This window comes from Alligator mississippiensis, chromosome 2 (assembly GCF_030867095.1).
Source record: "Alligator mississippiensis isolate rAllMis1 chromosome 2, rAllMis1, whole genome shotgun sequence".
Classification (NCBI taxonomy): Eukaryota; Metazoa; Chordata; order Crocodylia; family Alligatoridae; genus Alligator; species Alligator mississippiensis.
The window spans coordinates 213,474,282-213,490,653 of NC_081825.1; the positions used below are offsets into that span (position 1 = coordinate 213,474,282).

Below are 16,372 nucleotides of genomic sequence, written 5' to 3' on the forward strand. Positions count from 1 at the left end.
TGAAATATACTCACCCAGTTCTTTCTCTTCTTTTTCTTTGAATCACTCTCTATGTTACTTCCCACACTTGAATGACTAGTAGCACTATTAATACTAGAGACACTATCTGAAGAATGTTGCCTTCGAATCCGCAGGTCAGCAGGTTGGGTAGTTCCAGTACCTGAATGTTAACAAAGTCACTGTCAAATTTACTTAAGAGATTTCAGCTTCTCCTTTGATCAGTCAACTCTGCAGAAGGAGAAATGTGTTGCAGGAAGCAAACACATTTAGAATCACTTGCACACAATAATGCATTGTATAGTGCATGGTAATATTGGTAGGTACTTTACTCATGATATGACTAATATCTCAGATATGATCCTGAAAACCTGTCCTCTAGCAAGCCACCCCTATGTAAATCACTGGGCCTAGCAATGTGAAGAAGGCATTGCAGGACTGTGGTCCTTACTTTGTGTGGCACTTGATGTACGTGCTACATTAAGAGGGCAGGCAGCCTGTTGAGCCACTGGCAGGTGGGGTCAGGGCAATTGCTGAGTCAGCTAACCCAGGGGGCTGTCAGGTGTGGCTAGGCCTGATCAAAGGAGTCACTTGATTGAAGAGAGTCACCTGATTTGAAATGGCCTGAGTTTAGACAGGGTATAAGCCCAGACCCTGAGATGAGGGCAGACAGTAACATCTTGGGAGCTGGTGTAGGAACATCAACCAGCAGGAAAGCTACCACTCCTGAATGCCAGCAAGGAGAATAACATCCAGTGGTCCAGGTAAGAACTAAGGAGATGGAGGAGGTTCCTAAGAATACTGTGTGGGGTCCAGAGTCCTGAGATGGGGGCCAAGATTCTGTGGGCCTGTTAGGGGGCAAGAAGAGCCCTGAGAGAAAGCTCAGGCCCCTTTCTGTGCTTGGGTCCTTTTGAGTGGCCAGGTGAGCCCAGAGAGAGAGGGGCTGAGTGCACTAGGGCATAGTGAGAAATCAGGTGAGTCCTGGGAGAGGGGCTGAGAGTCTGTGGGCCTACTGAGGGGCCAGGTTGTACTGAAAGAAGGAACGGGCTGTGTAACAAGATCTACGGAGGGCTCTGAACCTGCAGAGAGAGAGAGAGAGAGAGACCCATGGAGGGGCCAAAGAGGGTGGACCCACAGAGACAAGGGGACTGATAGCTGGAGGACTGACCCTGGGAATCTCAACTAGCCTGTGCAGGGGCCAGGATCCAGGAGGGGCTGAAGGGTGAAACAGACTACAGTGGAGAATACCAGAGGGGAGCAGGCTTGTAGTTCTCGATTGGCTTTGAGGTGAGGCCAGAGCCTAGGAGAGGCCAAAGGTCCCTGGGCGGCTGCAGCCAAAAGAGAAGGGGGTCAAGGGGCGTGCAGCCCAGAAAGATGATGGCTGGTGTGTCAAAGAGTGAGATGGGGCCAGAGCCAGGGGGTCCAGTGCTTAGCAGCCCAGGAGGGGCATAGAACATGTAAGATCAGCTCTGGGTATGACCTGAAACTACACCCTACTGGAGTTGGTTGGTGTGGTGGGGCTGCCTGTGGCAAGGCAGCCTCCATGAAATGCCATGCATGAGCCACTCCAGGGAAAGGCGAGGATGGGGTACTGGAAAGCCTCAGCTCTCACTGCCTTGTGGGTGACCCTGTGGAGGGGGAGGGGAGCACACCCCAACAGAGAAGCACTCAGCAGGGAAGACCAGGATCCCATGGGTCCGGAGACCCGGTGAAGGGCCAAGGGAAGACTGGGACGACGTGGGTTCAGAGGCCCAGCAAGGGGCCTGGGAAAGCTGGGACCATGAGGGCCCAGCGGCTCAGCGACGGGCCAGGAATAGAGACAGGCCTAGTGAGGGGCCAGGAGAGACTGGGACCCTGAGAATCCAGTGGCCCAGTGAGGGGCCAGGGAAGTCCGGGACCATGAGGGTCCAGTGACCCAGTGAGGAGCCAGGAGTAGAGCACAGGGTTGGTCAGGGCCAAGGGGCTGGAGAGAAGTCAGGAAAGTACAAAGGAGGTGATACCCTGCAGAGAGTCCAGGAGAGAGACGAAGAGGCCTGGTAGCCCAGGGAGCATGTGGGTGAAACAGAGGGGTCTGAGGGCTTCAGCGAGGGGCCTGGGAGGTACTGAGCAGTGTAGCAACCTGAATAGGGCCTGAGAGAGACTGAAGGGCTGGGTGGCTAAGGGAGTGGTTGGGTGAGACCAAGGGATCTGTGGGACCGGAGGAGAGATCAAGGGGTCTGGCAACTGAAGAAGGGGCTATGAGCAGAGACTGAGTGGTCTGAGGCCTGGAGTGAGGCTGAGAGAGACCTAGAGAGGGGCTGTATCAGTGACTAGCAAGACATCTGCAAGGATGCCATCAGCAAGGCATGGGAAATGGTGTATGGAGCCATGTCATTAGCCCGCAAGTCCATGACCACAATCTGGGTGGTCATTATAATAAGATCAGGGCAGCCTCCCTCTTATCATCATAGTTCCATCAAGGCATGGAAGGCGAGTCAAGAAGGTGCCCTAGGGGCAGAGTGGGCATTAGTCACAGAGCTTCCAGGGGGCAGCACAGTCACTGCTGGAACCCTGATACGTGACACTTTGTATTTGAAATTACACAATAAAAGAATTGGGCAGTTATACAGCAATCTAAAAGTACCTACAAGGGAGAAGAATATAGTGTGCTGAGAAGAATATAGTGCATTTGAAGAGGATGCATAGTGCTACACAGTAGCATACTTATGTGGAACCTATGAATGAAAACTATAGGGTCTTATTTGAGATACAAAATTACAAATCTCCACCCAAAGACAAGCAAATACATGTTGGTGATATATGCAAAGCCAATTTCTGGCAAGGCAAAGTTGCATCAGATATTATCAAGAGGACTAATGTCATGAGAGTGCTGTGCTAATGTTAAAAGAGGAGTTTTCTCTTTACCTTTGCAGTTGAGCTCAGGTGTATTAATTACTCCATTAATGGCAGCTTGAGCAGCAGCATTTTGCTTCTTTAAAAGCTCAATGGTTTTCCGTAATTCATTCAGTTCTGAATCCTGAAATAAAATTGGAATTGATTCATATATATATATATAAACACAAAGCACTGCTGTTTGGGAGACTGATTGAACAACTGAAAAATAAAAAGCATGGCTGAGGTTTGGAGTAGCTGGCAAAGCACAATTCCCATAAATCAGTGACTAGACCTTCGAATCACAACTTTCTAAAGGGTCATATAATGACATTCCGTAAAACGCAGCTTTTCTTTTAGTTCAGTTAAATGTGTATTGAGATACATTGTTTAAGCTTGATGGCTTTTTATTATGAAGTAAGGTTCAGAATGTCGACTGGATTTGGGTATACATGGGAGTGTGTACATGTGCACTTTACTGAGCAGTAGACTAATTTGCTGCACAGTAAAGTGTCACCATCTATATGTTTGCTGCTATTATGTCAGTATAGACTAATTTACTGTGCTGCTAGATAGTCCCATCACACATAGCTACTATCCAACAGTGGAGTAAATTACTGTGCTTAAATACACATGTAGATGGTAACATCTGGTTTACCAGATTTCATGGTGTATAGGTTGACACTGTTGTGACAGAGCACCTTTGGTGCCTGTCACTTTAAGGGCTAAGTCAGGGAGAGGGCAGGTGCCTGATTAGGGCAGTCATTTAATGCCCAGCTCTCTGGGCTGAGAGGAGCAGTTCGTGACCAGCCAGCAGGGAAGAAACTGAGCTCCAGCTCCAGGAACAACTCTGAGGTAAAGGGGAGGCTATGTGGGAAGAGAAGGACTCAGTGGTCTTGTGTATGACCTAAAACTACACCCTGCTGGGGAAGGATGGCCTGGTGGGGCTCCTGGTAGTGTGGGAGTTCCCAAGAAATGCCAGACCAGTTGGTTTCCCAGTGAAAGGCAGGGAAGGGTGCCTAAGCTCTAGCCTTAACCCTTTGGTGGGTCTGTAGTTAAAACTGGTGGGCCAGGCACATCTTGGCATGCATCTGAGCCTATGGGGGCAGTGGGGATGGAGGATCCCAGAGAACTCTGGCACCGACGAGGGGGCAGTGTGGAGCCTCAGAGAGACAGGGGTGGAGAAGTGGCACGGAGACAGGCATGGGGCAAAGTCAGCCTTAGCTTGGCAAATTGCCTGGCAGCCATTTAGATGAGGGCATGAGACTGGTCAGCAAGCACACAGCCTCTTGGGCCTAAGAGTGCAGGGAATTAGGTCTGATGGCCCTAAGGGGTCACTCAGAGAGCAAGGGCAGGGTGTGTGTGGCCCAAGAAGGGAAGTATGAGTGGGACCCTGGTGAGAGCACGGGGAGTGAATAAGGCCCCTGTGAGAGGAGGGGCTGTCTGCATGTGGCCTATAACTGGGTACTATGGAAGAGACCTAACTACGGCCGAGTTTGGCTTGGGCTTGATCTGGAGCCAGTTAGAACTCTTGGATGCCATCTGCGAGGCATGGGCCATGGTGTAGGGATGGTACGGAGCTGTGGATAGCGCACCCTGGCATCAGGGCATGTAATGGGCAGCCTCCTGCATTTTACCATCAGATTATTTTAAGACTAAAATTGTGACAGGCGAGACTGGGTGGACTGCCCAATAGGCAAGTCGGTGGGCTGGCTTGAGACTCTGCCCCAAGCGTGCCCCCTGTCACAATGGTGTATACGTTGACCCCATATTTCTGATCCAAAAAGTTATGACTTTGTAGATCCACTGTATAAATTGACCTAATCCAAAGCACTGTTTGTAGGGGACGGGGCTGGGCTCAGCATTCGGCTGGCGTGGCTCCATCCTCTGCGAGTGGTGCTGCCTGGGCTGTGCCAGCTGAGCACCAAACCCAGCACCGCTCACAGGGGATGGGGCCATGCCAGCTGAGCCTGGCACTGCTTGCATGGGATAGGGCTGCACCAGCCAAGTAAGTGCCAGGCCCAGTGCTCAGCTGTCATGGCTGGGACCAGCGCCACTTGCAGGGGACAGGGCAGGGCTCAGTACTTGGTAGCACCACTTGTAGCAGACAGGGCCATGTTTGATGCTCAGCTGGTAGAGCCCAATCCCCTGCAAGAGGTGCTGGGCTCAGTGCTTGGCCCTATCCTCTGTGAGCAGCAATACCTGGGCTGTGACAGCTGAGTGCCATGCCACTCACAGGGCACAGTGATATGGTGTATAAGTTGAGGTTGAATTTTAAGAATTAAAAACTGGGCTTCAAAACTCAACTTGTACACTGTGAAATATGGTAGTTTTGCTTTGGTGAAAATTGTGCCGGCATTTATTCAGTCTTATTAATTGCACATGTAGATGCACCCTGTCAGTGTTGGGAGAAGACATATTACAACAATAAGCAATAATTAGCATTCTTTACATCCAACATACTTCACAGACATTATCTAATCAGTCCCTTACAACACCTCTGTGAGATAAACAAGCATTAATGTGTCAAAGTTACAGGTGGGGAAACCAAGGCAGAAAGGTTAAGTGATTTTTTTCCAAGGCTAGAGAGTGAGTTATAGTGGCACAGCTAGGAGCAGAACTTAAAGAGGTACTGGGTGCATCTACATGAGAGGTTTATAGCTGAGCTGACTAATTAGCTCTCCACTAAAATGTCACCATGGTGGTGCTATTAAGATGGAGTAAACTAATTATCTCTGCTGTAGGTTGGTACTTGTAAACAAAAGTACTATCCCATGGCAGAGTTACTTACTGGGACACAAGTATGCTTCATGCAGAGGCTGCCAGCTAGCCCCACACTGAAGCACCCTCCTGCCCCAGCCAGCCCCTCTGCAGCATGTTGAGCCAGGTAGGAGCAGCCCCAGACTGACAGGAGGAACCACCTGAGTTCCCCTGCCAGCCAGGACTGCTCCACCCCAACTCAATATGCTGTGGGGTGCACGTTCAAATGGTGCATGCGGGAGCAATAAACTCTGTCACAAACTGCACCAGAGTTTATTGCTGTGCATTAATAGCATGTGTAGACATGCCCCCTCGCTCCCATTCTTGTGCCAGAACTACCATATCACCTCTTTATCTCTAGAGTGACTATTTTCACCAAGGGCCAGTTCTCTGTAAGATCCATATTTTATTTATTTAAAAATATAGAAGATTTAACCTAATTAATTAAACATCTCATATAAACACTTTTAAAAGTCATTTTGGACCTGCCCCTCTGGGATGTGTGTGTCTATGTACATATATAGTGTACAAATTCATCTCCAACTTGCCTTTTGTTCTGCTGTCATAGTCAAACTCTGTAGTCTAATTGTCATGTTCCCAAGGCTCTGTTCAAATGCTGCCACAAGGTGAGCCTGAAAGTCAAATGATATTGCAGAGTGAATTTTACACTCTCTTCTAAATCAGCATCTGTGTTCATGTAAGCATTAAAGTAGTACTGTGCCCTCATGTTTGGTTAAGTAGATGCCTCAGGGGAAGTAAAAAGATTAGAGTAGGCAAGACAAAATGAAAACATACCCTTTAAAATGTCCTACAAACAAATTAGTAGAAATAATTTACTGTAGGGAAATTGGCAATATCTGAAGATAAAAGATTAGTCTACAGATTTTTTTAAATTTATTTATTTACAAATCATAGCCTCTGTGGAAAATGTTATTAAAAGAAGCACATTTAAATATGGGGGGCATAATCCAACTTCACTGTTACGGGTGAGAAGAAACTTTTCCCCAAGAACAGATCATCTCATAAAATCCCTATGGCGCACTTCTTCCTCTGGGGAAAGTGATACTGATCATTCTCAGACTGGTTACAGATATAGAAGGACCACTGGTTTGATCTGGCACATCAATACCTAGATTTCCTAAAGTTATACTGTAGGACTGTGCGACGCTTCAGTCCCTAATTCAATTCAGCAGAGATTTGGCCTGATTCGATGTCTGAATCTCTGAATCTAAATCAAATCAGGAGAGCCTTTAATCTCTCTGCAGTGAATCGGAACCCTCTGAATCGATTTGGAGAGATTCGATGATTCGGATATAGACACAGCTTTAAATGTTTTTTCTACATACCTCGAGGTACCAGGCGGCTCGTGAATGCTGTGATGCTGGGGCAGATGGAATGTCCCACAGTAGTGCAGGAGGCTCCCCCAGCACACTTGGCAGCAGACCCAGAAGTGGACCAGAAGCACTTCCAGTCTACTTCCGGGCCCACTGGGAAGCACGGTGGGGGGGCCCCCCATGCCTCCCCAGCTTGGTGACTGGTGCCTCCTGGGTCTGGGGGGGCACCCAGAGCCAATTGCTAAGCCAGGAGGACATGAGGGGGCTCCCCTGCGTGCTCTGTGGTGGACCCAGAAGTGGACCGGAAGTATTTCCAGTCCACTTCCAGGTTCACGGCTGATCATGCAGGGAGCCCCCCTGTGCTCCTGTGGGATGCTCCATCTGCCCCAGCACTGCAGCATTCACAAGCCATGCCTAGCACCTCGAGGTATGTAGAAATAACATTTAAAGCTGTGTCTATGGCTGAATCGCTGATTCTCCGAATCCGTATCAAATCTTTGGATTCAGATTTGGCTGAATCAAATCGGGGACAGTGATCCAAATCAAATCACTGTCCCTGATTCAGGCCAAATCCGAGTCTGAACTGAATATGGCCCATTTTGCAATCCCCTAGTATACTGCATATTCTCTACACTTGATGTTGCATTATTTTCTGTGTCAACTGTAAATGCTATGAGATCACTGGAAAGAACAGGCATACTACCGGGGCATTGAGAGAATAGCAATGCAAGTGTGGTTTGGAACTCTTAATTTTTCTGTGAAGGTCATGTAACCCTTTAGAAAAAGACAGTGAGATAAGAACTATTTCAGAATCACTGGACATTAAATTTGAAACATGGGCTGGAAGGGACCTTTGGGTTTGTTTTAGAAGCGATTCTCATGTTCTAAAATTCTTATTTAGACAATTACAACTATACTTGCTACATAGTTGCTAAAAGCTTTCAGGACTTCTGGACTCCTAACACTTGTCTTCTCAGAAAAATTCACCCAAGGAACCTTGTCTGCCAGAAAACATCAAGGCATTTTAGTAAGAATTAGCCCCTGCTTAGGCAGTTAAATTTTACTATATCAGTTTATCAAATAAGGAAATTGAGGCATGAAGAAGCTAAGTAATTTCTTCAAAAATCACAAAGCTAGCCTTCAACAGTGGTAGGAAGAAAACCCAGAAATCCTTAAATCTCCTTCCATCCCACACTTGGCTATATTACTACTTTATTCATAGGTACTTTCTGTAAAAGTTATGAACACACATTGGTGGCCATGACAGGGAGGCGAAGATCTATACCCCAGAGATATCTCTATGAAATAACCGATTAAATATTCTTAACTATATGCATTAATTGTTCCATCTAAAAGAAAAATTAATATCATCTTCCTTCTATTGAATTGCCACCAAACCAGCCAGAAAATCGGCCAATAGAAATTGCTAAAAAATTACCTGAAGAATACACTGTATACAAATGCTTGTTGAAATCTATCCCAATCACACAATTGATCCAGGAAAAGATATCACCCACAGAATTTCTTGCACAAAAAATTAACACCCTTCAAACCAATCAAGAACTTTAGTGGCAGGATTTTGAAATATGTTGTATGCACATTGCATGAATAACAGTTTGAAAACACATCTTATTAGATACTTCTTAAATATTATTAAGTACATAGATAAAAGTGTGACAAATGCTTTTGAAGGCAGAGGGCAATGTTTGAATTTTATAGCAAATGCTTATGAATTCAAATAAAGTTGTCTGCTTCTTCCTGATCTGCCATTATTTTTAAAAAATGCTTCAAGATGTGAGACAGAAAAAAAAGTTATTCTGCACAGCTACTTTTAAATCAAGCCACAAAAATGATATCACACATTGATGTGCTAACCTTACCTCAAGCAAAACACTCACTAGAGACAACTTCTGTCGACTGAATTTAATCATTAATCTATATATAGGCTAACAATTTAAAGGCTTAAAACATCCTGTATGCCAGACAGTTTCACAGATTTAAGCAAGGTAATATTACACTGTGGAATTTTACAAGCAAAAGGTCATAAAGAAGTCCATCACAAGTCAAAACTTGTGTATTTCCATTACTTATCAAGCTATCATTTTGACTACAATATCAAAATACTACATGATTTATAATATCTTAGATGTCTGGGAATATTTTAATAGGAAATCTATACAATTAAAAGAAAAGCAGACTGCTAGGTAACTAATTAACTAGGTTAAGCTTAGTGAAAAATATTTAACCTAAATTGGGTAATCACCCTTTCATTGTATAAGAACAAGTAATTAATCTGAAGGATTAATAATGTGAGGTTTCTTAAGTAAAAAAATATTCTACTTTGCTGTCTTGGGTGAATGGACAATAGAGGCTTCAAAGAGACATTCTTGTTGTACTGACCAGAAGGTAGAACGATGCAAGCTAGGTAAATCAGTCCAGGTTCAATCTACTTTTTCTACACAGAAGGAAAATAGTTGAGGCCATCGTAAAGTGGTTGCCAGTTTAATAGAAGCGTAGAGAGCTGATATTCTTCATTCAGCAAGAAAGCTCTTCAAACTTTTAAGACATGCCTCTTAGAATGGTAATCTGCTGACTGCCCATCCAGGAGTTCCTGGCATTTATGCCAGGTATCCTTCTGGCTTTCTTTGTCAAAAGAAATGCTGAGAATTATGCTGATTATATTAAAACACTAATTCAGGCTGGGCAATAAAATAACCAGTACTAGTGGAAGAATGAAACATTAGCCTCTTCACTTCTATAACACCACACACATACATAGAGGGCCATACTTGGTTCAGTTTTATTCTCTTTATTACCACTGATATCCACAGTCCCTTTGAAATGTACATTCTCAGCTCTGAAAAGCAAACAAATAAAAGTGCAAAATCCTCCCTAGCTCAAAGTATATTCCTTGCTTGTTTGATTCTCCTCAGTGTTTGTTAGAGGTGTTCATTGGGCCAACGTATGTAATTTTCTGGTAATATGTAAAGTTGCAATAGATTTGCTACATTAAAAAAAAATGTTCTAATTAAAAATAGTTCTGCAGTATTCTGAGTTTTTTGAACACATGTCAAAAAGACACTGTACAAGAAAACAAAACAACTAAAGCTTAACTTGATCTGAGCTCAGAATGATATTGGAATCCCATAATTCACATAGCTGCAAAACTAATATACCAAATATCTTAAGATTGGATACTAACATTATAAGGCTTTAGAATTGAAATAAGCCAGCATCCAGTGGACTGAATAGACACCAAGATGTGGGCAGATGGAAACCCTCTGTTTCTGTACAGTTGGAAACCCTCTGTTTCTGTACAGTTTCTGCAGATGTTCAGATGACGCTTGAAATGACTCATAAATGAAAAAGCTATAAAGCACAGAATATTCAATATAATAGCCATACAACTATGTTAAATCTTTTAAATGGCTTGAATTCAATGTGATTACCAACCTACTTTAATAGCAAAGGATCATCTAGAGCAGTGGGGGGCCAACCTTTTTGGCAAGCGTGCCACAAATTAGCCCTGTACTCTCTTCAAGTGCCACTCCAATCCCTTTCCCCTTCTTGATCAGCTTCTCTGTTTTCTGTTTCCTTCCCTGCACATCTGTTACTTTGCTTTCTCTGCCCTGCCCTATCTGCTGCTGTGTTCCCTACCCCATCTGCCACATGCACCACTTGTGGCATCCACGCCACAGGTTAGAATCCCCTGTTCTAGAGCAGTGGTTCTCAACCTTTTTGGACTCAAGGTACCCTTCACCAGACTTGAGGCATCCCTCCATAACTTTTGTGAATTGAACCCAGTTTTCAAAAGCTAATTTCCATATTAAAGTACTTGCAGAGTAGGGTTATAATATGGCCGGGTCTTCCCAGACATGTCCTCTTTTTGCGTCTAACCATTTCCATCCGGGCAGGTTTTTTTAGAATATCAACAAATGTCTGGGATTTTGCTCTGCTCAGCATTGAAGTTTTTCATGGTACTTCCCAGCTTGCCCTAGCAAGGAGCTGATTGGGGATGGTGAGAGTGGGAGGAGGGCAATTGTAGACAGGGGGCATCATGTGTGTCTTCAGGTGCACATGCACATGGCCAGCATGCAGCCAGGCAAGGTGGTGGAAGCAGCCCCAGAAGCTGCCTGTAGGTAAGTCTATGGAGGCAAGGGTTGGAAGGCCAGGGCTTGAGGACTGTCCAGGGCACCGCGCGCACATGCGTGCGTGCATGCGTGCGTGCGTGTGGAGGGCAGGGGTGTGTGCGGGGGGGTGGGTGCCTTCCAGCACAGGGGAAGCTGTCTGGGCACTAGGGCTGCAACAGGGCAGGGGAAGGGAGAAGGGAGCAGGGGGCCCTTCAGGGGCAGCAAGGAGCTGCATGGCCAACCTGGAGTCACCAGGGTAGTGCCCATGCTCATAGGGGCAGGGCAGCCAGGAGACGCTGGAGGACTGGGGGAAGCTGAGGGCTGAGGTCAGGAGTGTGAGGTACAGGCAGTGCCAGGGGGCTACAGGTTGAGAATGAGGGGTAACAGCAGGGACAGGGGGGCTGAGGATTTGGAGTGAAGGGCACCAGCATGATCTGGAAGCGAGAGTACTGTGGGTCAGGAGTGAAAGGCAGCAGCATGGCTGGGGGCAGGGGCTGTGGCTTGGGAGTGAGGGGCAGGGGCAGGGGCAAGGCATGGGCATATCATTGCCCCTTCCCAATCATATTACCGTCCCCCCCACAACAGGTGTGCTCTTTTTTGAAACTGGAAATATGGTAACCCTATTGCAGAGGGACCAGGTAGTGGGGCCTGGGGATCATCCTGGCAGGGACAAGACTGAGCCTGGGCTTATCTGATTTGATTATCTCCTCATACGTCGTTTATCTCCTTATCTCCTCCCACCTCCCAGCATGCTTCAAAGGATCTGGCAGCATCCTGGTTGTGAATCACTGCTCTAGAGTCACATTCTGCTTCTCTCTTGTTCGCACTGTGCCCTGTAGTTTACAGTACTAGAGTATATATTGCCAGAAGCATATATATAACTGTAAACTACATGCTTAAAATATGTCATCAGCTGCTTTAAATTAAGGAAGGTAAGAAAACTACCAACCATACATCTGAAGCTTGTAATTTCATTTATTTTCTGTCTACTTCAGTTCATTATTCTCCTTGTCCATATGATGTCTAGAAAGGGGGAGGGGATCAGAACCAGCACTGTATGACTATTCTAAAGGTGATAGCTGTCCAGTGTTGCCATGACACTAAATTAAAAGAAATGCATATCTATTATGAACTACTGATATAGAATCCTCAACTTGAAACTTTAGTACCTCTTAAAAAAAAATCCTGCTCTATTTCTGTAGTAGACATATTTTTTTACACAAATTTGTGGGTATTTTCATTTAGATTTTCACTCAGAACTATTACTACCACAGCAGCCACTCTTGAAATATGGGAGTTCAGATCCATATCCAAATGCCCTTGAAGCTCTAGTTTCAGCCTCTGTCTAACCCTTCTAATTTCAAAAGAACAATAATAAGCAGCAAAAAAAAACCCAGAGTAAACCATAGATAAATATACTATATATTCTCATGACTTACAATTGACAATTACGTCTAACTTATTATATTGATCCAAAATAATAAGAATGAAGTAATGTGAGAGAAGAATACGAGAGAAGAACCATTTTTTGCTGTGCTATGTCAAAATGGTATATAATATTGACTATATTTTTACCTAATCTCTGCCACAATGATTGAGTTAAAAAAATGCAATATATACTTTAAATTTTCTCAGTACAAAACATCATTCTCTCATCTGTTTATATACAGGATGGTGAAATATTTCACATAGCTATTCCAGACTTGTTCATCATCAGCACATAGCCAACTTATTCTAGATAACCGTTCTCACGTTCACAATGAAAACAAACATGAATAGTACAATAACACAACATATGTGGCTCTCATTCCCATCAGCCCCTATAAAAATAAACAGGGCTGAGACTGTGAGAAAAATGGCAGAAAATAAAACAAGTTTAATGACCAGTACATGCACTAGAAAACCAAAATGTTTATTTCAAAAACAGTCTTTACTATTTTCTGTTTAAAAAAAAACACAACTATTTTCAGTAACAATGAAAAATCTAATTTCACATATTTGGGCAAGTAAAAAAAATTAGGTAAATGGCATGATGGGACCAATTGTGCTTCAAAACCTGAGCAGGTAACCAAAAGTTATTGCTATGTGGGAAACTGTTTAGAGAAGTATAGGTGAAAGGATTAGTTGGACTTAATTCACTTCCTTGTCTGAAGGATTTATTTTCATTAAAGTGCCACCACAATTGGCACCCTTGATGTTACTTTCCAAAAGTTTAAAGCAAATCAACTAAAGGTGTGAAGTCAAGTTACCCAAGCTAAAGTGTGATATGCGAGTGCCTTAGATTCTGCACTTTCAGTTGATCTGCTTCAACGTTCCAGTGTCTGTCTGCAGACATAGCACTGGAAATGTACCTAAAGTTGACTGGACATTGGAAATAAAACAGTTTTCCATGGCAAGGAGTCGTCATTCAAAGATGAGGCAATTTGGAGAAATCTGCACTGCCAGTATGTAAGGGACCACCTATAATAGATCAGGACATGGGTGGTCCAGAGGCCGGAGCCAGAAAGCAAGCCAAAGGCTGAAACCAGTGGCAGAAACCAGGAAAATGGCCAAGTACCAGAAGTAACAGGATCTAGAAGACCAGCTGAACATCAGAAGCAAGAAAGAATGCACATTTCCCAGCCAGAGTCCTATGGCTAATAAGAGCCCAAATACCTGGGAACACTTCCCAGTAATCAATCCCAAGGAGTCTAGCTCTTCCAGCTATTACCTCATTGCCCCAACTGGGATAGGTTCTGGCTGTCAGCTAGTCCTGAGACCCTGACAAAATAACTCAGCTATACCACTTTTATGGAAAAATCAGCAACTTTATCCCCAATGACCAGGAATGTGGCACATTACAACAGTACTATATTCACTCTGGAGAACATGAAAGCAAAAGTACCAAGTAGGAAATGTTGATTTTATAAAATATAAAAATACAGTGTTAACTTAAATGACAGTTTGTTCCAAATATGAAACCATAGGTACAATGCAGGAATGTTTTGGACTTAGATGTTTCTGAGAAAACACGTTCTTTCTCCTTGCCAGTGAACTCCATGAATTCTGAATAGCTTTTTAATAGAGGGAGTAATTATGGCCTTAAAGATACCACTACTTTGAGATTATTCTTCAAGATCAGCCTGCAAAGTAGACAGACACTGCAATAAAGAAGGTTATAGCCAAACTGAATTGACATGAAGACCTGTGTCTGGTAAAGGTCTTTTCTTTAAAGAGCTGAAGCTGGTTTCCTTCATGAATAGCCAATTAGCCAAAAAATTGATGTAAGAGAACTACAAGTAAGATCTGGGCAACATTTAAGACAGCAAAGCCTTACATGTTGAGTGAGGTTTAAAAAGATATGTAAGAAGTGGAATGAGTGAAAACTTCTAATGCATTCAGGGTTCTTTGCATTTATATGGTAAATGTAACAATTTTACTATTGGCATTTGTTTTTCCCCCCATCAGCATTGGAATGTTGAAGAGTGACAGAAGTACTAAATGTAGCCTTATTCATTCCTCAGCTTATCTATTAACCATTTTGTTGGTTTCCCTATTTTAAAAGCTGGCACTTATGTCTGCACCAACATGCTGATTAAACCTACTTTTATTTTCCATTCTGTGGTGGAAGTCATGACTCAGGTCAAACCATCCCCCGGTGTCTTTACTATTTTACTCATTCAAGAGCCAATGTCCAGGAATTTCCTCTTCAGTAACCTTACTCACCCATTCCTACAACCTCAAATACAATTATGATCTTAAAATAGTCACTATTCATTTGTAGTTTGTTTATATTGGAATTACTTGTTTTACAGTGAGCTGCCTCTTTATTTAACCCACATTTCAACTACATCTGACAGAGGCACCAAAGGTCAAAAAGACTGAACAAGGGTCACACACAGTGTTGACTCAAGTGGAATTAAACCCAATGCTTTCTAGTTTGGAAAGCTTCCTTGTGTAAGACTATTTATACCATTTCACAGCAATGTAGGGTCCTCAGGGCAAGCAAGTGAAAACATTGTTACAAATGTCTTATGTTCCTTAGATCAGTGTTCCACAATCTGTGGGTCGCAACCTAAAAGTGGCTGACAAGAATATGTGAAAGGGTTGCAAACAAACTTTAAAAACTGATTTTCTTTAAAGGAGAAATGTGGGAAACCATGGCTTTTCCCTTGCAGGCTGGCAGAGTTCCACTGTGCCCGGGAGTGAGAGGCACTGGGTTGGGACTGGCCATTGATGTTTACAAATGCATCCTGGTACAAAAAAAGGTTGAGAACCACTGCCTTAGACAGCGCTTTAAACTGGTTTCACTGTCCTTTTGTGGGGCACTTCTGCCTGTCCATGCTACCAGACCATTGTTTTTATACTATGAGAAAATGCAATACACTAACTCAATATACCTCTGATCTGCAATTTATGACCTTTCTGGCCCATGCACATGAATGTCATGTCACAAGTTTATGAAGAGAAGCCAGGCTCCAAGAACTCTATTTTAGAATTAATCAAGCCTGTGCGTGCTATACTGTACAAAAGAAACAACACATTTTGAGTGGCCCAAAATGCATATATTTCTTTTTAAAATGAACTTGTGATCAGAATGTACCATTATAAACTGGAGATATTTTTGCTTGTTAGGAAAGCTTGCAAGATGATTTATGCATTAAATACACTACATATCAATCTCCATTTTATCAAATTGTACTTACGTTGGCAGTCAGTTGAGTTGTCAGAGCTGACACCTTCTCTTGGGATGCATCCAACTCTCTTCGTAGCTTGCGAATCTAAATATCATATTTTAAGAGAGCACCATAATTGTACCATGATCTACAAAGTTATAAGAGTAAAGTAATTATGCAAAAAAGTTTTTTGTTTAAAAAACATAAATTGGTTCTTACCTCTGACTGGCATTTTTCTTCAGGCTGCAAAGGAAAAATCAGGAAAAAAAACATAACTTACAATAGTTCGTAACTATTAAACATCAAATTTATTACATTTAGAACTCAAACAGGATTCTTTATTTAAGACCAGATCCTGTAAACATATATGCATGTAGCTAACTTTACTCACACAAGTACCTACATTGATGACCATTACGTTTACCACTGAGAACTCATAACATACATGCATTACTTCTATATACTTGAAATTATTTCTGTTAGGTCATGAAAACTAAAACAAGGACCATTCCATTATAGGACCCTGAAAAGAGTACCTATTTTTGTGAAGATTTCTAGGAACATTTATAAGTAGGTGTTCCAAAAGTTTACATTCATGAAACACTGGAAAAACGGTGTTTTTATG

The 16,372-nt window shown here is 43.4% G+C and overlaps 1 protein-coding gene across 3 annotated transcripts in view; it reads right to left on the reverse strand.

Moving 5' to 3' along the window:
* Positions 1 to 16,372, reverse strand: part of NAV2 (neuron navigator 2) — a 417,342-nt gene that overhangs the window by 36,910 nt on the left and 364,060 nt on the right. For all 3 annotated transcript variants that reach the window (XM_059722729.1, XM_059722730.1, XM_059722731.1), the window contains 5 exons: positions 15,967 to 15,990; positions 15,778 to 15,852; positions 6,177 to 6,260; positions 2,902 to 3,013; positions 15 to 160 (listed from right to left, as the gene is read on the reverse strand). In XM_059722729.1, the coding sequence (XP_059578712.1) occupies positions 15 to 160; positions 2,902 to 3,013; positions 6,177 to 6,260; positions 15,778 to 15,852; positions 15,967 to 15,990 (441 nt within the window). The remainder of the gene's footprint in view (positions 1 to 14; positions 161 to 2,901; positions 3,014 to 6,176; positions 6,261 to 15,777; positions 15,853 to 15,966; positions 15,991 to 16,372) is intronic.